Source organism: Lampetra planeri, chromosome 36 (genome assembly GCF_965212315.1).
Source record: "Lampetra planeri chromosome 36, kcLamPlan1.2.h2, whole genome shotgun sequence".
Lineage (NCBI taxonomy): Eukaryota > Metazoa > Chordata > Hyperoartia > Petromyzontiformes > Petromyzontidae > Lampetra > Lampetra planeri.
Genome location: NC_136142.1, coordinates 4,042,030 through 4,067,407, shown reverse-complemented (window position 1 = coordinate 4,067,407; position 25,378 = coordinate 4,042,030). Strand labels below are relative to the sequence as shown.

The following is a 25,378-nucleotide window of genomic DNA, read 5'->3' as shown; positions in this document are numbered from 1 at the left end:
CGCGTGTCTGCGTATGGGCGAGGGCCAAGAATCAGCGGGGAAAAGTCCGCTCCCCTTTTTTCTTCTTCTTCGCAGCGCAACAGATGCGCGATGCGCGGAGTAACATGAGCGGCCAATGTTTGGGTCGATGAGCGCACTGTGCTCACGTCAACGCTCCGAGACACGGCCGTTTGAGGGATTCTTTTCAGAAAGCTATCGCTGTTCCTCGCGGAACATGGGAGGCCCGTCCGTGGTGTAACGGTTAACACATTCCAGGAGTGGATGATTTTGATTCTATCTCCCAGCGTGACGGCTGAATGGGTATACTTTGCCTGTGGTGTGATGGTGAGAGCGCCTACCCAGGGTCAGGTCGAGGGTTGATTCTTCGCATCATTACCTTGAGGGTCGGTTAAATGGGTACCACTTTGTGGCGAATTAAAAAGGGGACATATTTGAAGGGGGGGGTAGACCACTTTCATAACCTTAGGGAGCCACTAACTTATGTGAACGACATTGAAACTGATAGCAACGTCACGATTGGTTAGAGCTGTTATCTTTGAGTCGACTGATGGAACTCCTGTATGAGCTGTCACCAATTATCTTAAGTTGCTACTACACGAACGTGTTTCCTGTGCTTTTGTTGCGGAGCTTAAAGAAAACAACAAAGGATAACAACAATAATTATAGATTGGAAACCTTCATGTGAACAGGATGACAATGGCTGACGAATGTAAATTACAATCCAGTGTTTAGGTTGGCGAGCTTTGGTGGATCGCACGGATTTGTGAATTCTACAAACACACTGCACCGTAAAGTGGCAAGCAGAACAAGAGCATGTGGGCCCATGCACCCATATGTGTGGATCTCTGAGTGATTCATTGCCGGGGGTTTTCGATGTTCTCCAATTTTCCTCCGATATGAAAACTCATCATTAAAAAGGAATTGTCCAAACATTCAGAATCAGATCCTCTCCTTGATAAGAGGCACGTGACTTCCTTGACTATATATATGACATTCATATTATCATTCTAGTCCAGTCTCCGCAGCCTCATGTGGCTCTTTCGTGACTGTTTTCGTGACGTTATTTATTGAGGACCACCGTCTAGTTTTTTACGAGCATTGGCGGCTATTGAAATATAGTTTTTTATACCGAATTCTAAAAAAAATGTCACTTGTTATTTTGGTTTGCCGACCCCTGTTCTCGGCGAGGAACCGGGCAAGCCACCCAGAATGCACCACTAGGGTAACATTTTGGAAAAAAATAACATTTGAAAGAAAAGCCTAACGTGGTTCGGTTACTTTCCTCAAATTGACAGGCGCACAATCGCAAATAGAGCAACAGAATGGCTACAGACGGAACAGAGGCAGAACCAGCAACATGCGCTTTAGGACTGTGAAAGATGCAACTGGGCCGAGGTCAATCACTGCACAAAAACACAGGAAGGACTGGAGAAGCTGGGTTGCCTCAAATGCTCCTGGAGATGATTTATTGTTGAAAGTGAACAGTCGTCATCACGTGGATAAACTTGCCCTCTACCATGGGAATGGTTGAATTCCCACCACTGGTCCAGGATCAAAACTCTCACCAGGGCCACCAACACAGATGAGTGCTGAATCCCATGATCAGTTGAGTAAGAAACACGTTTGCCTTTTAAGTTCAATTTGTTAACATGACACGACACAAAAAATAACACAACAGTCTTCACGGGCTTGTTTTTTTACTGCCAGGCTTCAAGAATACATTGCATGTGCATCGTATATCACATTCCATTGTTTTTACTCTTAAAATTTTCCAATAACATTGTAGAAATGATTCATAGTCCCATCGCCAGTTCACCCCTGTGTGTGCTTTTATTATAGAACAGTAAAAATATTGTTGCGCAGTGCTGTATAAAGTCATGTTTTGTTAAATTAAGCGTTGATAGTAACGTTTCCCTGCCCCAACAACCTCCTCAATCAGAACCCCAGTGCCTTGCCTAAAATCCAACAACAGAACAATTTAATGTGTACAACTATTCAACAAACTATAATATTTTGTTTATTTTACCAGGTAAGGCCTACTGAGCTACATAGCTCTTTTTCAGAAGGAACCTGGCCAAGAATGATAGCCCAACGAAGTGGCTTATCATGTGGAAATGTATTGCAGCCAAATACTCGTTTCGAAATGTGGAGGGGAAAAAAATGTAACGGGGAACCTGGAGAAAAATCCACGCAACCACGGGGAGAACATGCAATCTACAAATATACAGCGGGCGTCAGGGTCGGGATCGAACCCACAACGTCCTGTATACCAGGCGAGGTAGTTAACATCTGGACCTAAGTGTCAATTGTGGCTCTTTCATGAAACAAATGTTAGATTGGTGGTGGCTGATGCAGCCGCTGTCCCTGGGAATGCATTACGAGTACAAATCTCAGTGGGTTTAGCCCGAACGATAAAAAAAAAACACTTCGCAAAAATGAGAGCGATTGTAACAGATATGAGGGCATGGGCAAATATGGCATGCTTAACGGCACTGCTTTGCTAAGTTGTTTTTATTTCTCATGTAAACTTCGTTGGACTTTGAAACAAAACAAACAGCAAGAGTGCATGCACTTCATCGTTCCGCGCAAGTGGTGTATGTGTGCGAGAAGGAGAATGTGTGTCTGTGTGTGTCTGTGTGTGTCTGTGTGTGTCTGTGTGTGTCTGTGTGTGTCTGTGTGTGTGTTTATGCCGATGACTGGTACCAGCGGTGTCAAGATCGGCCTCAGTGGAGGAGGCTCGTGAAGGACGCTACTGGGCAGTTGGAGGCAGTAGCCCTCCAACAACGGAGGGTGGAGGAGCGACGCTCACAACAACGAGCGGAGCGCCGGGTGGCTAAAGCACAGCAAGTTGGTACAGTAGGGGGCACAGGTGGTGCATCAGCCAGTCATCTCGGTCATCTCGGTCAGTCGACCCGTGGCACCTGCTGGGTCTGCCCCGTGGCCTCCTGCCAGCGGGCTTTCGACACTTCACGTGGCCTCAAGGTGCATTTGGCCTGGCACAAGAGTCGTGGTGACGTCACCGCCACTTAGTGGCGAATGGCGGTTGTTGTTGTTGTGTGTATATAGTGGGGAACGGTAGTGGAGCGGTCAGCGCGATGGACTACGAACCCAGCGACCCGCGTTCGAATCCCGCTCACAGCCAACACAACAGTGTCGATTATATTAACCGGTTCTGGCCCTCCTCTCGGTCGACTCAGCCTCAAATGAGTACCTGGTGCGGTGTGTAAAAATCGCCACTGGGGAGACAAAGGCGGCCGGGCGTGTTGCTGTCCACCCACCCCCTCGTGTGCCGTGCCGGCCTTCATAGGTGCTCGCTAACAACCCCTTGCCCCAACAGCCTATTGAGGCTACGCGGGGGATCTGTGTCGTTGTCTTTGGCATGAGCACCACGGGGTGGCCCATGAATCAGTCTAGTGGCTCGCCTCGCACCCAGCTGACATCCTGGCCTTTACTTCCCAGAAACAACACGTGACAGCAGTGACACGTGTGGTATCTGAGTCTGCCCTGGGTCTCTCCGAGGACAACGCCGCCTTCTTAAGCGAGTGGCCGGTCCGGTGTGGTGGGTGAACATCACCATCTCGAAGGATGGCCCCGCTGTCATGCTTCCCCGTAATAGATGCCACCCTCACCTCGCCAACTCCCCGCAGCCTATAAGGCTAAATATGGAAACTTCTGTGCGTTTGTGTGCATGGCACTCTTTTTCTGTTAAGTCCATCCCCCCCCCCCGCTTCTATTGGTGTCTGCGATCTCCCCATCGCACCCCAGTTCTATTATACCCACGCAACCTCTTCCCCCCCCCCAGCCTCCACTCCACTCTGACACCCACTGCCAAGTCACCAGTTTAGAGAGAGAGAGAAAAAAAAACCTGAGGCTCGTTTACATTGGGGTCCCCACACTTCAAACATTAGCCCTTGATAGATGGCTGGCCTGGTTGCGTCCACGCTTTCCCACTGGCTAATCTGTCCCAAAGCTCCACTGGTGCGTGGCACTTTATGGCTTCTTTGAAACTTGTCAAACGGACCAAACGTCTAAACAATTTATATACGAGCGTGTGTCCTGTCCCTCTTTCTCACTCTGTTTATATATCTAGGTATACACACACGCGCTTTTTTTTGTATTTAATAGGGGTAAGGATAAACGCGCGGGCAGGAAGGCACATTCTATTTTAAAATTGTCCACTTCAATATATAAAGTCTTATTAGACAGGCTGCTGAAATGTATTCGTATAAATGCAAGCTTAGCAGCAATAACATGTGGCTTGGCAAACTTCTCTCTGGTTTGGAGATTTATTCATGCCATCTGTTCATCATTCATCCGAAAAGTCGCATTTTGCATTCTTAAAATAAATACAAAGATACAGTGTGTGCTTGTAACCATAATTCTTCGCCTAGAGGCTGATCTCGATCTGTTATTGGATTTCGTACCAAAAACGACAACGGCGCTGCAGTATGCAGGTAGACAACAGACGCTCGGAATGCTTTTAAAGCGAGCCAGCTTGGGAAACTCACATCGCCCACAATCATTTCAATGCAACGGAATATGAAAGCCAATGTTGGAGTGTCCCATTGCTCAAACAAGCCTGGCAAGGTGCTCGCTTCCATTGGCGGCAATTCTTCCCATTGATGTTGAGCAGCGACACTCATTTTACATCGGGATGGTTGCGCAAGAGAATTTCGCCAAGAGTCGTGTGGAGTGTATCGCTGTGGTGTCTCCGTCGTATTGGTGAATCGAGCGTTGAGTCATTATGTCTGTTGGTCCTCTTTTGCACCGGACGTAGCTAACCGCACGCATGGGGGACCACAGTCACGCACCAGATCGTTGTTTTTTCTTTACCATTCGTGCATCGTGTATCCGCGGCTGATGCCGTGGTTTGTGTAGATGCGGAGTGGAAGATGGCAGCATTTCGCACGACCAAGTTTGTTAAGTGAGAAACCACAACTTATTATCAAGTTGTTGTTTCAACCCGGGCGACTGAACATCAATCAATGACCTCCCAGTCCCCAGAGCAACAACTCATTGGAATACATTTCACAATATCAGTACTCATTTTATTGAGCTCACAAAGATCATGCGTTCAGCTGACACCTGCCCAGGATTTATAAACTCACAACCTTGCGATTGCTGGGCCAAGCACTCGAACGACGATGCCACCTGGACGGATAACACGATTGCAAGAGGCATTTATTTAGCTCGGCCTTGTTTATATTTACGTAACCTGGTGAGTATTGGGAGGAGGGGTGCTCGGTTTGTTTGTTGGCCTGGAATGTGGACACATTGGGGACAAGGGACGGGTGTACACACACGAGTGGTTGGAAGTGAGTCATTGTGAATTGAGGTCACCCGCACGAGTTTTGAAAGTCTGACAGTCTTGCCATACAGACTTCGCGACAGTGATGGACAGCCCGAATCTCATGCCAGCCTTCATTTATCATAGAGCAGACGCAGGAATATAATTTAAAGACCAGGCGCGTGCAACAGGTCTCTTGAGGAAAGGGGCACTCACCTTCAGGGTAGGGCGCTTGAGGAAATATGTCTCTCTGGTGCTTACGCAGTTGAAAAATCACAGCCCTAATGTTATGACCCCCCCCAATGCCTCGGAACATTTGGAGGTATATAAATCTGGAGGCATGCATCGTAGAGATAGCAAAAGCAGTGTGATGTGGAATGCATGACTGGGAAGATTCGGTCGGAAAAGTGGACACCAACACGAAAATATAGATATTAAAAGCAGAGTCAATGTCAATCTTAATTTTGGAGCTTTCGTGACTGCAGTAATTATTCTTTGGTTCTTTCGGTAAAGTCAAGTATTTTATCTTTATACGTGACTTTAGTATCCCTCATTGTTCATTTCGAGCAGGGGGTGGTGGTTGGAATATATACTTGAACATTTAATCGCACCTAAGTTAAATATCCTAACATTACCAAACACGAAACGGTGACTTCTTCAATGCTCTGAAGATATTTGTTTTGCAGACACGTGTTATCCAAGATGAATCGATATACGATAACCTAATCGGATGCCATTACGCAACCAATCTCAGAACCTACTTAATACTAGAATGGAAGAATGCCAAGGAATACCAGGTGTTGTAAACGTAGTTTGGAAGGTGGCCAGGTGATGGCAGTACAACAATGTATTCGTAAAGTAAACTACTCAACTTTGTTTTGACCAGGTAAGGCCCACTGAACTTTATAGCTCTTTTTTCAGAAGCGATCACCCACAAATGATAGCTCAACAAAGTGACTTATCACGTGGACATGTATAGCACCCAAATACTCTTAACGCGTGTTTATAAATGTTGAAGGGAAAAACTAGAGGACCCGAAGAAAAATCCACGTGACCTCAGGGAGAACACGCAAACTCAAAATATACAGCAGGCGTCAGGGTCGGGAACGAATCCACAACCTCCTCCATACCAAGGCGAGGTAGTTAACAAAAACACAAGTATTGTGTTTTTTTTGTGTGGAGTTATTACTGATCGAGTCATTGCACTTGAGAAACTGGTTTCATCACAAGTGGCTACCCTGGATTCTAACCCAGGATATCAGTGGTGCCCAGTCAGGACTTTAACGAAGGTATTATGGGCCCTCTGAGCCACTGAGTCACCGACAACATTTTTATAAATTTTATAAACATTTTGACGAATTATCTATTTAAAATTGTAGTCATTTAAGTGCCCCCTTAGAGCCAGGCTTCAGTCAAAAAAAAGCAATTTAAGATATCTCATCACAGAATACCTTTGGCTAAATTCATCATTAGAAATACAGAATAGGACAGGGTCACTTAATATAATGACAGTTATTTTAGACGCAATTTTTTAAAGTCCTCCTTTGTGCTTGGTTGGGCTCACAAAACATTGCTCATCTATATTCATTCTGAATGGAAATAATACAATGCAAGTGTAAAAATACCCATACTACAATGCGGGACAAGAAAGGTACCTTGTCAAACATGTCACTGCTCAAAAACGCATGGGGGATACTCTAATCTCCAATCGAGGCCGTGAACTATTTTTTACTAGAATTGCGTTTTGTGTTTAGTTTGTTGTCCTTTTCCAGCACCTCGGATTATAATCCGATTATAATCCGAGGTGTCAGCAGCGATAAAATAATTATCACTGTTGGCTACGTACGGTGCGAAATAAGGTCAACATACATGCAACTAAGTGGTGCTGTTTTGGCCACCCTAAAGGCAGGATAGGCTAAGTCAATCCCCTTGATTACGATTTGAACATACACCCTTTCCGTTGGTGATCAAATGTTCCATCAGACTCACCTTTCCGCTGGCACTATGACATAGCACTGCCAACAGATTTCCCCACCACTCCATGCTCATTTCAGCAGGGATATACTTTGATGTTTGAAATTGTATTCTAATCGTGAACACTTCTTGATGTACATGTTTGAATAGTTCAACGTTGCAAAGTGTTTTAACCAATGCATCGCCTGGTCGAATCATCAATAATATTAGCACCACTTGTGATAAGTTAACAATGGATATCCAATTGAGAGGTGGTTCCGGGTATAGGAATGTGGAATATCCACCATAAGGTCATGCTGGCAATGCATCAGTTATTTTAGCAGATATAAAATGACAATTTTTTTACTACCCCCAAGTAGCTCAAGGGTGCCCCAGATGAATAAGAAATATAGCGGTGCACGATAAATTAGCCTGAACTCAGATCCTCATAAACATTTTAAACGCTTATCATTCAAATACGAAATAACATGTTTAATTGCAATATATTACCTTAATGATATCACACAACTCTGATATAATGAAGTGTGCAGAGGTTGTCGCGGTATGTTTCTGTAGTCACGTGATGCTTCAAATTGGCTAACACCGTTACTGGTGAAGTTGCCATCAAAAATAGCGGGAAACAGCAAACTTTAGCAATATGCTGCTATTGGCAACCATGCAGACTGCTAGGCTATTTGAACCATCTTGTAAACTGTTGTTTTAATAGCATATTCTTCCAACCTAAAGACAATTCGTTTTACTCTGTGTATTAAATAACAAGTTGGGGAAGCATCGTATAATCTGGTAGGTGTGGAGCACGTGACCAGATTCGCGTAACATTACAGGCAACTATTTCGGATGCGTCAAAATTTAGGCAGCATCTTATCGTTTGGAGAAAACAGTTTTTTCGGTAATAGTTTGAATAGTGTGCCCATATATTTTGGGACAAAATTTCTACATTATTTATCATAGCCACGACATGCGTTGAATTTCCATGAAAGCTACACGTTTGATAACAAATTCAAACATGTATTTCGTCCACAATTACACTGAGAAATCGATGTGGAATTTCAGGACTGGTTAATCCAGCTCCACGGGGGAAACGCGTTTCTGAATTCCCAGCACCGTCAATTACGAAGTCAAATTGTTTCAAAAGGCAAGTCAGATGTCATCAATCAATCGAGCCTCTATTTACAACGATTTAAAACCAATTTACACAGAGTATCCCCATTTGCTTAGGTTACCTGGATCTGAAGGGTATTGATGCTAGGAAATTAAAGATTTGTTCACAAAAGGCGCATAGGGCCTCGACGCATCCGATCCATGTAGCAATCGTGAAATCTGTAGAAATGTCTGCATTTGTAAACATACATTAAAATGATTCGCTTGTGAGGCAACGCCTAGTGCTTTAATTTAAAGATGGGAAATTACGGAGTAGCATTCATACAGAGGTGTAGAGAAATTAGTCAAATAATCGGTGTAAAACATTGTGCGAAGCACTAATTTAAAAAGGTAACATTTATTTAGTTTGAAATATATCTGGTTGTGAACTTCGTTTATTGCTTTCAAAATTGTTTTGTCAGGAAATTAAATAATTAAGACAAATTAACAGAGCAACGATCGTCACAATGATGTTTTGCAAAATGACGATATGATCATCGTACACGGTTTACAGTGAGGTCCGAATTCCGGAACACGGGAGCGATGTGTCGACGATACACAGTTTGACGTTGCTAAGATTACATCTTGACTTAAAGCTTTCGTGACTGCAGGAATTCATGTTCTTCGGGTCTTTCGGTAAAGTCACGTAGATAGGTTCAAAGAAAATAACAAAAAACTACGACGTTTCGATCACAACACAAAGCGATGACGATCGCGATGACGATCGCTTGTGTTGTGATCGAAGCGTCGTAGTTTTTTTTAATTATTTTCTTTGAACCTATCTACGTGACTTTACCGAAAGACCCAAAGAATATGACTTGCTAAGATTGCTGCTGAGATGTCTTGCACGAAGGCGAGAGTGCTGGAGGTTGCTATGGTGTTAATGAATCGACTGCGAGAAAGATTTATATACCACGCGTGCTTATTCATGTGGGTTTCATTTTTGCCTTCGCGATAATGTAACACAAATACTCTTGGTTATTTCGGTAAAGAAAAAATGAAAATAGAAGATACAAATGTATCTTTTATTTTATTTACAAGATAAAATTTTATTTTTCATTTTATTTTTTTATTCTCTTTACCTACGTGACTTTACCGAAAGAACCAAGAGTATGGATCCTTGCAGTCACGAAAACTTCAAAATGAGAATGTAACACAAACTTAAACACGCTCGCGCACGACTCCAATGTCCACGCACCGCCGGCACGCATCACTCGTTGAGGACGGGAGACGGACGCCGAGAAGGCGAATGGACGTGCCAGTCAGACTCCGTTATTCACCCTGGAAAAATCCCGATGAGCTTTGGAGTTCTTTCTCCACAGATGTCCAGTCGTGAAACTGTTAAGGGATGAACGTCGCTCTGACTTATTCTTTTTTACTTCGATCATGGCCACGGCACAAAGGCACTAGCAAAAGTTGTCATGTGGAAACTGGTACATAAGCTCTCTCTATATAAATAGAAAAAAGATCCCCCATATAGCCTGTAACAGACTGTAGGGGCAAGTGCTGTTAGTGAGCACCTACGAAGGCCGACACGGCACACGGGGGGGTGGGTGGCCAGCACCACGCCCGGCCGCCTTTGTCTCCCCAGTGGCAATGCTTACACATCGCACTAGGTGGTACTCATTTGAGGCTGAGTAGACCTAGGGGAGGCCCAGGACCGGTTCGAATAATCGACAGAAACATACACGAACACAAGGGAAAGATGAAAGAGACACATGCGCAAAAAAATATAAAGAACTAAAGACTACGCGGCCGGTGGAGGCCACGCGTTGAGGTTTCTCACACCAGGGACAGCACGAGACAATGGGGCCGCTGCTGCTGCTGCTTCTGCTGCTGCTGCTCGTCGCGGAGGTTATTGTGAGCCCACCGCTTTCCCAGGGCGCATCCCAGGGCGCCGCGAGCTCCAACCCCTCCCTCCCTCCAGCCCTCTCGAGCGGAACGGAGAAGGGTCGTTGGGGAAGACAGCGTGAAAATGCCCCACATTCAGGCGTTTCCTCCTTTGCCATTGAAGCCCCCGGCCGTCACCGCGCTCCGCACACCACCACCACCCCCCCCCCCGAGCCGTGCCCTGTCCCGCTTTGTGCTCCGGCACAATCGCCCGGGAAGCGATGGATGGGTGTGGGGGGGGGGACTCCCCGGGCCATTCATGGAGGGATTTTGGCAGATGAATAATTATCGCCGCCATATACAGACAGTGTCCTTCTTCTTCTTCTCGAGGAGGAGGAGGGAGTGCTTCCGTCGGTGGCATGCGCGTGTTCATAGGTGCTCGCTAACAGCACTTGCCCCAGCGGTCTGTATGGATTTCAGGGTGGGTATCTTTGAATCCGTGTTAAGGAATGATGGCGCAGTAGTTGTCACGTTGTGCTTCAATCACAACAATCCATAGTGTGGTTCCCTCTAGTCGCGCGCAAGGTACGTGACACTTGATTGAACTGGCCAATCGCCTTCCCAAGGTTGACTCAGTCTTAAATGAGTACCCGGTTAGATGTGTAAATGCGGTTGGACGTGGCACTGCCAAACAAAAAAAAACTCTATCCCCGTGCACCATGTCTGCCTTCATAGGTGCTCGCTAACATTACTTGTCCCCAACAGCCGAGCACGAATGTGCGTTTGACCTTCGTCTTGCGTGTGCGTTAAAGAATCGCGGTGCGGCGGTTGTTACGCTGCGCTACGATCACGGCAATCCGGGTCTGATCCCTGGGCATGCTCAGCGTAAGCGGAACGTCCTTTCTGAATCTGCCTGGGGTCTCCGCTATGGTGGACTCAGACTTAATTGGGTTCCTGCATGCGGTTGTTGGTGTGAACATCAGAGACCGGGCATAAGCATAGACATTTCATTTAAGATGAGAGAACACGATGAGCCGTGAATTTCTTCTTCACAGGTGCCCATCCAAAGCTTGTTGCCCTACTATTGGAACCTCATTTGCCAGTAAAAAATATGATCATTGGTTTTTTTACCCTTTTATCTGGCAATAAAACTGACACCTTTTTTACAAGGAGTCATATTTGCATAGACCACAATACCTGCAGTCATAATGCAAACAAAAAAAACATAACTCTGATAATGTATGCACTGTCCTTGAAGTTGATTGGTCCACACCCGAGACAGCTTTCCTTAGAACCTTAGCTTGACCGAGTGTACAGCTACTGATTTTAATACATTTATTTCAACCTTGATGCGAAATTTCACTGAGGGCATCGGCCTTCTTTTGAACCATAAACAAATGGAATTATTGACTACCTTGGCCAGGACCTCAAATGCCCGCCCATTGCCCTACACAATGCAATGGACTGACCTCTTGGAAATGAGCACCCGGCAGCCCATGCCAACCACTCCGATGATTGGAGGTCTCTTGTCATGCGCCGGGAGGTGCCAAGCTGCCTGGGGACTCAGAGCCGTTTGCTCGATGATGGGTGATCATATTCTTAGGTTTTTTCGGTAAAGTCACGTAGGTAAAAAATTTATATTAAAATTAATAAAAGTAAAATAAAAAATAAAATAAAAATCACGACGTTTCGGAGGCAACACAAACCTCCGTCTTCAGGTGGAACCGTCACAGCACGACTGCTGCATCAAGTAAGAGAAATTAAGAGAAATTATTTTATTTTATTTTTATTTTACTTTTATTAATTATTTTTTTTACCTACGTGACTTTACCGAAAAAACCTAAGAATATGAATCCTTGCAGTCACGAAAGCTTCAAATCTAGGATGGGTGATCACATTACCGTCACCGAGTGCCAGAACACATTCCTATGGCTGGCGCGGTGTGTTCACGCTGTCGGGGACTGAATCGATACATTTGGCAGTGGAGGGACACCATAAGCACAACTCTGCTTGGTGTCTCCGCTTATGAATACATTCCAGTCCATCGCCCTATTGGCTCTCGTGGCAGATGCTAAACAAATGCATACTTTATGGGAACCTCATTTGCCAGTAAAAATATGATAATTTATTTTTTACCCTTCTATCTGGCAACAAAACTGACACCTTTTTACAAGGAGTCATGTTTGCATATACCGCAATACCTGCAGTCATAATACAAACAAAAGACATCACTCTGATAATGTGCACTGTCCTTGAAGTTGATTGGTCCACACCGGAGACAGCTTTCCTTAGAGCCTTTTGGCGTCATCTGGTCCAACCCATGTGAGACTAGGCTCTAAGGAAAGCTGTCTCGATCCAGCTGGCTCAGCACTGCCGCTGATTGGAGCGGGGGAGACACTTTGACTTGAAACAATTTGTGATTTTCCTCACTATAATTTGGTGGTTTGAGATCGAAGCTCAGCAGTAATAAAACAAAGTTTGCTTGTGACTGGCAGCGGTTAGCGCATCAGCGCTACCGACCCGGCGACCCGAGTTCAATTCCCGCTCACGGCCAAGGCGCTCTTCCTTCCTTACATCGGAGGAAAGAACATTCCAGATGGCCACAGAAGCACATCCGAAAGCGCGTGATGCAGTGACCGTCTTTGTTCGATGGTCATCAAAAAGCCGCTGCTAGGATGACTCGAGATCAGAACAAATAATTGCAGCTGATTCTCCACAATTAACTGTGACATCGGCTTAAAATTGATTGCTCTCACAATATGAAGTGATTTTCTTTACGTCAACTTACATTTTCCAGACTAATCGCTTGTTAATGTCCGAATTAAGCATTATCTGATAAGCCTAATTGTGGATTCTTTGGTTGGATGTAAGTCTCCAAACTTTGAACCTGCAGCCAAGCCTGTCGACACCTTGACCCCAAGAGCTGTCAGATGTTCCTCTGTGTGTTCTATCAATTGTAGCCTCCTGTCTTCTGCTTGCCTAACAACACAAAGGCCTTACAAGATTACGTTATTTTTTTACCCATTTCCATTCATGTATTTTTTAAGAAAATAGGAACACGGGGCATTTCGCACAAAAAGTGCATTTCGAATTTCACAGCTCCTCCGTTTTAGTTTAGACACTTTATTTATTATGTATGTTACATGCTAAAGATTTCCCACGGAGTCCAGCATCAATTGAGAATTCGAGGTAATTACTGTGGGAGCAAATACCTTTGTAGTTATTGCCAAGACCTTGCAAGTGGAACACCCCCTGCCAGCCCTCCCCCTAAAATTGTAATAACACATCTGAATCTGGAGACCGTTTAAACACCAGCCGAGTGGATTAACTTTGCTAAAGCCAGGGCGATCGCTCTACAGACTGCATTGCAAAATGAGTGTTCTGTCCAGGCAGGAATTTCACAACTTACATGGGTTTTCTTCCATCAAATGCATAAGTGAACGTGGGGTGACCATGGTAGTTTTTTTTTGTATGGGTGTAAAACAGACCACATAACCTTAAGCTGTCGGCTTGCATGGGCGTCTGGATGGATTAGGTACAAGGCCACAAACCACAGCCAACCTAGAACTGCAATTTTCTCTTTGCCACTTTGCTGTCATTTGAACCTGTCACATCATATCCCAAAGCGCAGCATAAGCCTCACAATCAAACAATAGCACAATACAGAGTGGTAATTACAGCTTCTCTTACTGTGTATGTGGGCGCGTGTGTGTTGTTTGCGAGTCCTCACCGTGACCATTGTGCCGATCCCGGGCCTCCTCTAGGTCGACTCAGCCTCAAATGACTACCTGGTGCGATGTGTAAACATCGCCAGTGGGGAGACAAAGGCGATCGGACGTGGTGTTGGCCACCGCACCATGTCGGATATAACGGCCTTCGTCAGTGCTTGCTATAACATCGCTTGCCAACCGTCTTGTCAAGGCTACTGGTCAGTGCGATGCACGGCAATGGCATTGACCCATGTTTGACCCCTTGTCGACAACACACACGCTTGTGAGAAATTGTCTGTGAACAGAGTCCGAGCTTCCCCTTGGGTTTACTCAGCCTGAAATCAGTGTCTCGTTGAGGTGAGTTCAACGAGGGGAGAGGGGGGGTGGAGACAGAATGAGGCGTGATGCTGTTTTTGTCCCTAACTCCTGCGCACTTTGCAAAGCTTAATTGGTGACTCACTGACTACAGCTGCCCTCATTGGCTATCCAGGCTTACGCTGTGGGGGGGGGGGGGGGTCTTTGTCGTCATTATTTTTTTTCAAACAGCGCACAGCAGCTGAGTGAGCAGGTAGTGTGTGGGCGCCACGGCCGCGAGATGTAATTCTACCACGTCTGATTTGCAGGAGGTCGTGGGTTCAGTCCCGACCCTGACGCCTGTATGTGTGGAGTTTGCATGTCTCTCTCCACGTGGTCGCGTGGATTTATCTCCGGGTCCCTCCGGTTTCTCCCTCCGCATTTAGGAACGTGCTCTTAGAGTATTTTTTACCTGCTATAAATTTCCACGTGATAAGCCACTTCATTGAGCGATCATTTGTGGCCAGGTCGCTTTTGAAAAAGAGCGACGTAGCCCAGTGCGCCTTACCTGGCGTTACACTTCTTTCACACCGTACATAATCGGAGGCGCGCATTGCTCCAACGAGTAGCCAGTGCAGCGTGTAAACACGGACAGTGGAGAGACAAAGGTGACCAATGCGTGGCACTGGTCGCACCATCGCGGTGTGTTCCGCAATCGACGGCGCTTCCTGCAATGTGTGAGCAGCGCAGAAAGCGTCGCAGCAATTAGCACGGTTGCATACGTAGGGGCGTGCGTGTTGTGAGAAACAGTGCATTTTGTGCTTGTGTTTTGTCACGCCACTTCACAATCCAAACAAGAGAGATAGACTCTGAATAAATTTGCAGTCGCTGCATGTATCACATAGTCCCTGAATGCGGAATAGGGATGTTTCACCAGCACGTACAGCACTTTCCCAATGTGAGCTTGAGGATGCCTTGACTTGACTTTATGAATAAATAACTGCTTCCTGCCACATGTTTGTGGTATGTCCATGGATGGGCTATGACCGCCAACAGGGATAAGTAATTCCCAACACTTATCTGAGCGCGAGGGACCATGGCATGTTTTGAAGCGGTGGTTAATTTATCAGCCCAATACAATTTGATTAGAGCCACTCGTTAATTAATAACGATGCACCGACAATCTTGCATCACGTTTCCGTGTGACCCAATTCCCTTCCTTCCGTGTGTCTTTCACTCCAGAAGAGAATGCCGCATGATCTCTCAGCGGCCCCTCTCGACTTCTCTCCACAGAGGGACGGGTCATGCCCGTCTCGATACGGCCCTCGAAAGCGCAGGCGGTTGCCGCGTTCGTCATCGTTCTCCAGGGTCAATCCACTGCTGGATGAAGGCCTCCCAAAGCCGTTGCCGTGTCTCTCTCTCTCTCACACAATCTGCCTACCCCCTGGGTATGAAATAATTTCATAATTTCATGAGACACGTTCCATCCCTTGGCTGCCTTCATTCATTCTTGATCATCATCTCACCTGGCCGAGTTTCCTGCCCAAACCTACTTCCTTTTTTTGTTACAGTTAGAACGATGTTTTTAAACTGCGTATCTTTGCGAATCCATGTGTTCCTGTTTGTGTTGCCACATTCATTAAATTTATGCAATAAATTTGCGGATCATTGTGCATGTACAACGTGCTTTCAAGTGTCCAGACTCATGTCTCTGCTCAAACAAAAGTGATGTGATGCTCATTTCCGTTGGTAACCCGAAGCCATTGCTGAACATTCCACATTTTCATAACACATGTCAGTCTCTCCATAGAGCAACCACTGTGGATTTGAGATAGCGATACCATTGACCCCAGAAAGATGGTGGACCAGAATTTTAACTTGTGACATGATTGAGTCAGACATTGAAGCCAAATCACTATTGTAGGCTATAAAGGCACTGCCTTGCTGTGGTAAAGAGGTTTGAGTGCATGGTGCATGGTAAACTAGACTCTTATGGTTAACTTGGACTCCCTTGGTAAACTGGACTTTTATGGAAAATGGACTCCCATGGTCAACTGGACTCCCATGGAAAAATTTACTTTTATGGTAAAATGGACTTCTATGGTGAACTGGATTCCCATGGTAAACTGGACTCCCATGGTAAAATTGACTTTTATGGTAAAATGGACTTCCATGGTGAACTGGACTCCCATGATAAAATTTACTTTCATGGTAAAATGGACTTCCATGGTGAACTGGACTTCCAGAGTAAAATTGATTCCCATGGTGAACTGGACTCCCATGGTGAACTGCACCCCCATGGTAAAATTGACTCCCATGGTAATCTGGACTCGCAATGTCAGGGGTTGCCAACCAAAATAACAAGAAGAGTAATTTTTATTGAAATTTGGTTTAAAAACAAAACCCTCAGTATTTCAAGAGCCGGAATGCTCGAGAATGCGAGACGCTGGTCCTGAATAAACAAACGTGTCACGAGGCAGTTCTTAAGAGAGCCGCGTGCAGCTCCAGCCGCAGGCTGCCGAAACCCCTGGTTGCCTGTACCGGTCAGCTACTCGGAGGGACAGAGGTGATACAAAATGCGCTCGCTTCATCAACTTGCATTGACCAGCATGGTGAAGTATGGATCTAACAGCCTCCCCCCCCCCCCCGCCCGCCAACGATCGACGCGCCTAAACCACAGCTACATCAGAGATGGCGATGGTTTGAAGAGACCATCATCCTGCAGTGGATTTATCTTAGCTGATGAAACAAATGGCGAAATGTGCAGTGGACACCAACGGGCTATCCACCCATGGATCGTGATGATTCATTTTAAATAAATAAAAACATTTGGTATTTTCGTTTCTTCGTTTAATAGCGTCAAAGGCTCACATTCTGTCATGCGCTAATGCATCTGTGCAGAATTAAACTAATCTAAATTACCCATTTTCAAGGATTAATGATTTAAATCAATTACGTAATTCTATGTTCTGTCCTTATGTTTTCCTTTCTCCACACCAGGTTATTATTTAGTCTGCTTCCATTGTTATTGCACAATGATGCTCTTCATTGTTTGCTGTTTAATATACCACTGCATTTGTGTAAAGCAGAACACAAAGGCTAATTGTGTTTGTGTTCTGTGACATTTTATTCCTGTCGTCTTAAAAAAATACTGAAAAACAATGTGTAAAGAAAAGAACAACTTGGTTCAGGAGGTTCAATCTAAATGCATAATTCACCGTTATCTACGTAAAGGAATATTTAGATTTTTTTGTTGAAGGGCGTTCAGTACTTTGCTATTCTATTTAATGTTGTTTCAATTGTCTGTGAAATGAATCTAATTTAATCTCACGTCCCAGTGGGATAGCTCAGAGTTAGCATGAGTGTTTTTGCAGCAGGGGTTGCGAACGGAGCCGGGTGTTTATTTTGAGTACCATTATAATACAAAGCAGTTAAAAAAAAACCCCACATCCATCATGTGAAAGCAAGTCTCATTTTAATACATCAGAGTACGTGAGGTCACTTGCACCAAGGTTGTCCTGCTCTCACCATTGGGGCGGCAGGGTGCTGCACTGGGTAACGCTTTACCCTCATAACAAGAAGCATCTGAGTTCGATTCCGGACTCGGGCACCTTTCTACGTGAAGTTTACATTCCCCCCTGGTTTTGCATGAGTTGCCTTCAGGGTCGCTAGTTCCCTGCCATAGCTACAAACACACCCGATAAAATTGGTGTTGGCCCAGACATCCCAATGTACGATCACCCTGGAAAACTGTTTTTGACTAAGATTGGCTTTCCTCGGTAAATAAATAAGCGTGCCATAATGCAGAATTTGCGCTGGTGGCTCAGAAACGTCAGCCGATGTGAGTGCTGCCCCATTTTCTTGTTTGAGCAGGGAGACAATGTGGACCTTGAATAGTGTCTGCAATACATTACAGCTTAACAATTAAGGTAATTTATATTTTCCAGCCATGTCAATCCACAGACGCCCCCCCCCCAATCCTCCTGTGTTAGTGATGGTGGTTATTTGACCATACATCACCAATGTGGGCAATGCCGATTCGAAGAAGGGAGGCGTTCAGATGCAACTTGTCACGAATGTTAGCCATGGGCTAGGATGCAATTCAAGTCGCGAGGTTATAGAGCAGTGCGCTAACCCACTGCGCCACCATTGTCTTCCCGAGTTTAAAAATACATATGCATGTAATAATAGTAACAACAATAAGAAAGGCCATTGACAATGATATCACTATTTCATGTACCGCTTTATTTTTCATCTTTAAATTGGATGCAAACAAAATAGAGATGGGCACTTCTGACAAATCTATAACAGAATCGCACGCGTAAAAATGGCTTTGTTCTTCATAAAATGAAAAAAAAACTACACCTCAAATTAACAAAAGAAAGTAAACTAACGAGGAAACAACTTTTTTAATTTTTTCCATTTTCTTTTCAATTGATTCAACTTAAATAAAAAAATTGCAATTCTGCGCGTTTAACAAGTCCATCGTTGTAAACAGTCAAATCCGCAAAGAACACATAGTGTTAGGTTCCCCATCCATCCAGGCTATCAAGAGCATTAGGGAATATACAAAGAGATAAAATAAAACTCTGTACATTGGAAAACAACACGCAAACATTTACATTTTTCAGCCACGTATGAGGATTTTAAGTTCATGAGAGTTAATACAGTACATGCCTACGCTTTACATTTGTATTTATTTCATATCACTTTCATTATGTTCAAAAGTTCCACAGGCTTGCTGTTGGATTGCGCCTGAGCTGCGGCAATCTATTTTACTTTTTACAGATGTGATACCCACTTCTAGAGCGTACCCAGTTAAGTGTGGCGTGCGTGATAAGCTTAGCTGCGATGCAGATCAGTCGATGATTGCAAAACACGTCGGAGGGAAGTTTCGACAAACGGCATTCGGGACCTCCCAAAAACAACCCGGGTTGTCGAGAGGCAGTAGAGTGGCATCTTGGATGCCTACGGTAGGCCCACGAAACATTTTGTTATCCATTTAATTCAAAGCAAAAAGAACGTCTCTAACAACGACACGTGGGTTAAAGAGATCTGCCTTTAAAAATGATACACTATGTACACATTTATGATACAAAACAAAAACGGGATTTAAAAGAAATTCGTTGGAAATGGAGCACCAGTTGATTCCACCGGCTGGCCGTGTAGATGATGATGATGGTGATTGGTAGTTAACCCTTTCCCATTTCCAATGACGTATGCGTATGTCATCGGAACGGAATCGGAAGAAAAACTGAAATTAAATAATTGTCGGTTCGTCTTCAGGTCGGAAGACGTACCGTTGCTCATGCTCAGGTCGGAAGACGTACCGAGGCTCCCACAAGGCCATGCGGTAGGCCACGCGGCACGGCTTGGCGCCAGCTATCATTAGAGCGCGGTCGTTATGCTACGTTTCTCGGGGGTGAGTCCAATGTCTTTAAAAACAACGGTGCTATTGCATCTCTAAATACAATTATCTCCAAGCCGCTTGCACATTCTGAGATTCAGCGGTGAACGGGACACCCAACCCTGCAACGTGAGGACGTCTCAGAATAGGAAACGGTGAATGTGAATTTTACTTACAGCGAAAAGGGAGTGTTTTTTTCATTTACTTCATACATTGAAGGCATTCAAATTGAGGTCATTGAAAAATGACGGTAGCGATGGTCCTATTATTCACGTACACTTCTTTTCAGAGAAAATCACGCAGCAGTTTGCACAAATGGATGCTGAAATATTGCTTAAATTTTTGCAAGCTTCCGTCATTAATATTGCAACCCATGTCGATTCACTTTTGAGTTTGACGGCGTGAGGGCAGGAGCAAAGGGGTGGTTAGGGGGGGATAAGGCTAGAGGGGGGCTCAGCCCCCCCTTGTAAAATCTTGTTGCCAAGTAAAAAGATGTTGGTAGGAAATGAGTCGAATTGAGCGCCGGGTGTCTAGCAGCCTTTGTTTGTATACACAGTGGGGAGGGGGGGGGGTGAGACTCAGGGCAGAATCTACGACAGACGGCAGCAGATCGCCGTCGTTACTCATTCTGTTCAGCTTTTAACGGTGGGTCACACCGCAGGATTGTGGCCGATGGCTGACTTCTGCGTTGATTTAAATGGACATCGTTTTGCAGCAAGTCAACCGCTGACCGTTGTGTGGTTATACGGGGACCAGCCATGGGAACGTGGAATTTCTGATGCCGACTTCAGGGGCTGCCCAATGGAGATGAGCGCCAATGCCAATTATTTTCTGTTTTCATCATGGGACCTCCCTTGCCAGTATCAAAATATAAGAATAGGTTGTACCCTTTCCGGCAATAAAACAGGTGTTAAGATGTTAAAACACGAAATTGAAACTGTGTATAGATTTTCTTTTTGTTTTGTAAAGCGTGGGCTCGCGGCGGCAATTTTGACTTCCCATTCAACTCGACGGCAACTCTGTTTGATTCCGCTTTGTTATTATTTACGGCTCTGGGTGTAGCCATTCGAAGCACGCAGGCCGATGTTTAAAACCGAATTTCTGGTCGCATCGAGGAAGTGGCGGCGGCGGCGGAGGAGGAGGATGTGTTTGTGGCGGGACGGGATTTGTTTTGTGTTGTCGGGAGGCGGAGTGCTGTTGACTTCATGAATCCAGGGCTCAGAGTGGCACGCACGTTCTCCCTTTCTGTATATAGTTTTTCTCTCTGTATGTAACCTGACCACACATCCACATCTCTCACCACGTGTATTTACAGTACAAGACAAAGACCCCCCCCCTCCACTATCGCCTTAACAGACTGTTGGGGCAAGTGATGTTCGCGAGCACCGATGAAGGCCGCCACGACACACGAGGGGGTGGGTGGCCAGCACCACGCCTGGCCGCCTTTGTCTCCCCAGTGGCGATGTTTACACACTGCACCAGGTACTCATCTGAGGCTGAGTCGAGCTGGGCAAAGCCCAGGACGGGTTCAGATAATCGTCACTGGGTGTTTGTCGTGAGCGGGAATCAAACTCAGGTCCCCGGATTCGTAGCGCAGCGCGCTAACCGCTGCACTACCGCTCCCAACGCACACACTCACACACATCGTATATATGTATATACGTATATATACGCACGCGCATACAAAGACAAAAATAGCCTCCATTTCGCCTTACAGGCTGTAGAAGCAAGTGCTATTAGCGAGCACACACTCTAGCTCGGCATGGCATACAAAGGGGCGGTGTAGCAAGGAGCCATTCCTGGCTGCCTTTGTCTCCCCAGTGTCGATGTTTATGCACTGCAGCAAGTACTCAATTAAGGTTGTCTCAACCTAGCGAAGGTCCATGGCCATTTCATGTAGCGTGTACCATTGCTGTCATCCATGACTGAATAAAACCCTGGTCGCCCAGCATTGTAGCGCAGTGTACTAACCATTGCACTACCACTCTACGCGTACGTATATCAAGGATGCACACACATGCACGCACGTCGTACAAACCTGCAAGCAACGGTCTTTCTGTTCTGCCCCTTCTCTCGCTCTCTCACTGTGCCTCCTGCCTCCACCCCCCATGGACCCTCCCCCCCCCAAACACCCACACAAATCCACAGCTCCCCTCTCCGCGCCGAGCTCCGTCACCGTTCCCGGATGACCCAAACAAATAAAACAGCAACAACAAAAAAAGTTTTGGCCGTCTCAAAATAGCGCGCGGTGGACGGGGGGGAGGGCCTTAGTTTAGGCAGCCGGGTCAATCTCACACGTGCACTCCCTGGTTGTGCAATTGCACGAGGTCCGCCTTCATGCTCTGAACGCTGCTCAGGATCTTCTTCTGGTGGCCGATGAGCGTGATGCCTATTCTCACGATGTCACTGCAACGACAACGGACACGACGCAGCGGACACGTCAGTGCACCACTTATCCAACCCGAGGTGGTCCCTGCCTCTCTTTAACACGAGTGGCCGTCACCAAACCCGCAATGGCTTTTAATGACGACGATGACAATGACAAGAATGGCTCCATGCTATACCTCACTTGATACAGCTATCGTGCTGTGACGGTTCCACGTAAAGACGGAAGCTTGTGTTGCCTCCGAAACGTCGTGATTTTTATTTTATTTTTATTTAAATTTATTAATTTTAAATGTTTTACCTACGTGACTTTTCCGAAAAAAACCTAAGAATAAGATGACAATCGTAATACATAGCAGCGAAAAAACAAGAGGGTAAAGGTGCCGCCCTGCATTCGCACACCTCGCGCCACCGCTGGCGGAAGGGCCTCCACTGGAGGGAGCTCTAGGAAGCCAATGGAGGGGGCATTCTGGCCTACTCTTCCAAGTTGGTCAGACATCTCGTTGCACCACGGTAGCACCCAAGCATATTAAACTAAAATAATAGCGACACCCATCTGTGTGTAATTATCCAGAGGGGTGACGCAGAGGTTTGGGTTCACGAGTTTGCAATGGGGAGGTCGCGAGTTCGAAATGCCGGTTAAGGGGGGGGTTCGGTTCATCTTTATTATTAGTGCGAAACGTGTCTCTCGTGAAATCCCTCTGAGGTCGATATAACAAGAAAAAAATTACTTTATTGGAAGTCAGCGGTGGTTGTAGTTTGGGAAAACCTGTCCCGCTCACCCAGCCCCTTTGCACGCGATTCTGGAAAATGCTCCACTCACGTTGTGACTCTCTTTATTATTTTTCATAAAAATACAGGAAAGGCTCGGGGAGTCTCACGACACTTCATCCTTTTATCAGGAGGGTCCCCTGTAATGCGAAGTTTTTCCAATATCCGTTTTCTTTTTCTAAAGACAGTGTTCATAGAGAAAATGTGACACGGGAGGCAAAACATTGTCGCACACTGCTGTAAAACTAACAGACGGCGTGTTTTTTCACGGAATCCTTTCTGTTGATATTACCGTTATTAGTCGTTGGATGCTCAGAACGGGCCGTTATTTTTCCAACGATTTTCACCGCGACATAACAAAAGGTGTAATTGCCATACTGCGAAAAGTTCCTAGAAAAATACACAATTTCTACACAAAAACCTGGAGCGCTTCAGTTGGGAGGCTTAAGTACATTGACCGGCAATGTTGGCTTAGCCTATTCTTTATTTGTCTTTCTTTATGCAGTGCAGGTCTATTGACCTTCATTCCACATCATGGGGGATCTATAACCTCTCCACTGGGGATGTCACTGTGGTTGGGTTTCTGCACAATCATCTATGTGCGTGTGTGACTACAGTAAAATGCCGTGGATTCGCACACTGAGGTATTTACAAGTGAAATAAGTAATAACGTTGAAATCTTTATATTCTTGGTTCTTTCGGTAAAGTCACGTAGAAGGGAAATAATAAAATAATGTAAATATAAAACAATAACAATTCTCACGACGTTTCGACTGCAACACAAGCAATCATCATCAGGTGTGAAATCCACAGCAATAATTTTTTTAAAAACGTCGTGAGAATTTTTATTTTTTATATTTATATTATTTTATTATTTCCCTTCTACGTGACTTTACCGAAAACACCAAGAATATGAATCCCTGCAGTCACGAAAGCTTTAAATCAAAGTTCAAATCTTTGTCAATGGACTGCTAGCCACCTCAGGAACTGTCCAACGTGGTGACCATACTTCACCGCGCTACTTCTCCGGTCGTTTTTTTTCATATGCGACCTATTCTAGCTCTGAGGGGAAAAAAAAAAAAAACTTTTCCTCATATGCAGGGGAGAAATAATGATGATGATGATAATAGAGCTAAAACAAAGGGGAAGAATAATGATACATTCACATGGCATGTATAACCATTTCTAATCTGGATCTGTCCTCTGAAGTAATTGGATATAATGTTACCTGTCAGGTCACACAACGAAATGATGTCACACGCAATTATGGCATTGCAAATGCCAGGAGGGAATCGTTTTTGCACTGCTTATTTATTCTTGTTGTTTTTGTTTTGTTTAAGGCAACCCTGCGATCAATTCATCCGATTTTCAACGGGATATGCCCCTAATAGCACAAAAAATTTGCACAAAAATTTCGTTGCCGTTTTATCATCTTCACGAGAGTTATCGTGACCCCTTGACACAAACAGATGGACAGAGCTAATTCAGAAGTGCTTACAACCGTGAACAATTTTACAAAACATCAATTAAGAGACAGAGAGAGAGAAAGAGGAACGACTCTTTCTCTGGTTATGGAAAGGGGGCTATACTCACTCAGAGTCCAGTTGGACCATTTGCTCAAGAGACGTGTACCCTGCAGAGGCAAAGTTGTCCTTGTAGCGACCCATCTTGATGGCATCAAGCCACTCCTCCACCGAGCGGAATGAACCAAAGTCCGGGATGCTCTGGTCCAGCAGGGAGTTGGAAGACCTGGACAGCGCAACGGTGGAGCAAGCCTCAATGTAGCATCGGCGTATTGAACCGCAGAAGAACATCACGCGGCCGATGCAGGCCACCTCATTGCAAACTCGGTCACCGATCTAACGCCACTGCTGCGATTCATTGAAAAAACGACGCTTCGGCTATACCAGGCTGCTCCTGAAGCTCATTCGCCAAATCTTGACCGACATGAACACATGAAAGTTACCGGTCAACTGCCCCCACGACGTTAAAGAAAGTTAATAAAGCATAACAGCTGGAACCTGCTACGAGAGTTAAAATACAGGGCCCGTTTTGAAGTTGCTCTCATATATCCCAAGTGTTATCTGGCTTAAGCTTTGGGTTTTGTTAAACTGGAGCCTTGCAAGTATCGGGTAAACTGAATCGGTCTATTGTGTATACGTCTAGTGGTACATTGAATACTCCTTTTGAAAGACATTTGATGTAATATATTTTTTTTTAAATTCTACTATAAAGTTACAGTATAAAAAAAAAAAACTAGAATTTAGACAACTTTCTTTTATGAAGGTCATGTAATTAACGAACCCCCTCCTTGGGTTACTGTAAGTATCTAGTTGTCGCAGTTTTGTTCATTATATTAATATTTCCCCCCTATTTTATGTCAGTTGTACTGCTCGTGCCATTAGATAACTTATTCGTTCAGAACCCCCAGAGGAAGTGTCATCCCTTCAAATTATCTCTTTTTCATCTGCACATCAGGGGGCACACGTTCCCATATGACCTACTACAAAGATATGTTCATCATGTGCGAGTCCAACTGTTATGATTTTAATTCTCAGATCTGAAGTGAGTTGCCTAATT

At 45.2% G+C, this 25,378-nt stretch overlaps 1 protein-coding gene across 1 annotated transcript in view; it reads right to left on the bottom strand.

Annotated features, from left to right (window-relative positions):
- Positions 1-18,459: 18,459 nt before the first annotated feature.
- LOC144730699 (ephrin type-A receptor 4-like) overlaps positions 18,460-25,378 on the bottom strand; it is a 106,766-nt gene continuing 99,847 nt past the window's right edge. The window contains exons 16-17 of the mRNA XM_078611390.1: positions 24,392-24,547; positions 18,460-22,048 (exon numbers count right to left, since the gene is read on the bottom strand). Coding sequence (XP_078467516.1) covers positions 21,934-22,048; positions 24,392-24,547 — 271 coding nt within the window. The 3' untranslated portion in view covers positions 18,460-21,933. The remainder of the gene's footprint in view (positions 22,049-24,391; positions 24,548-25,378) is intronic.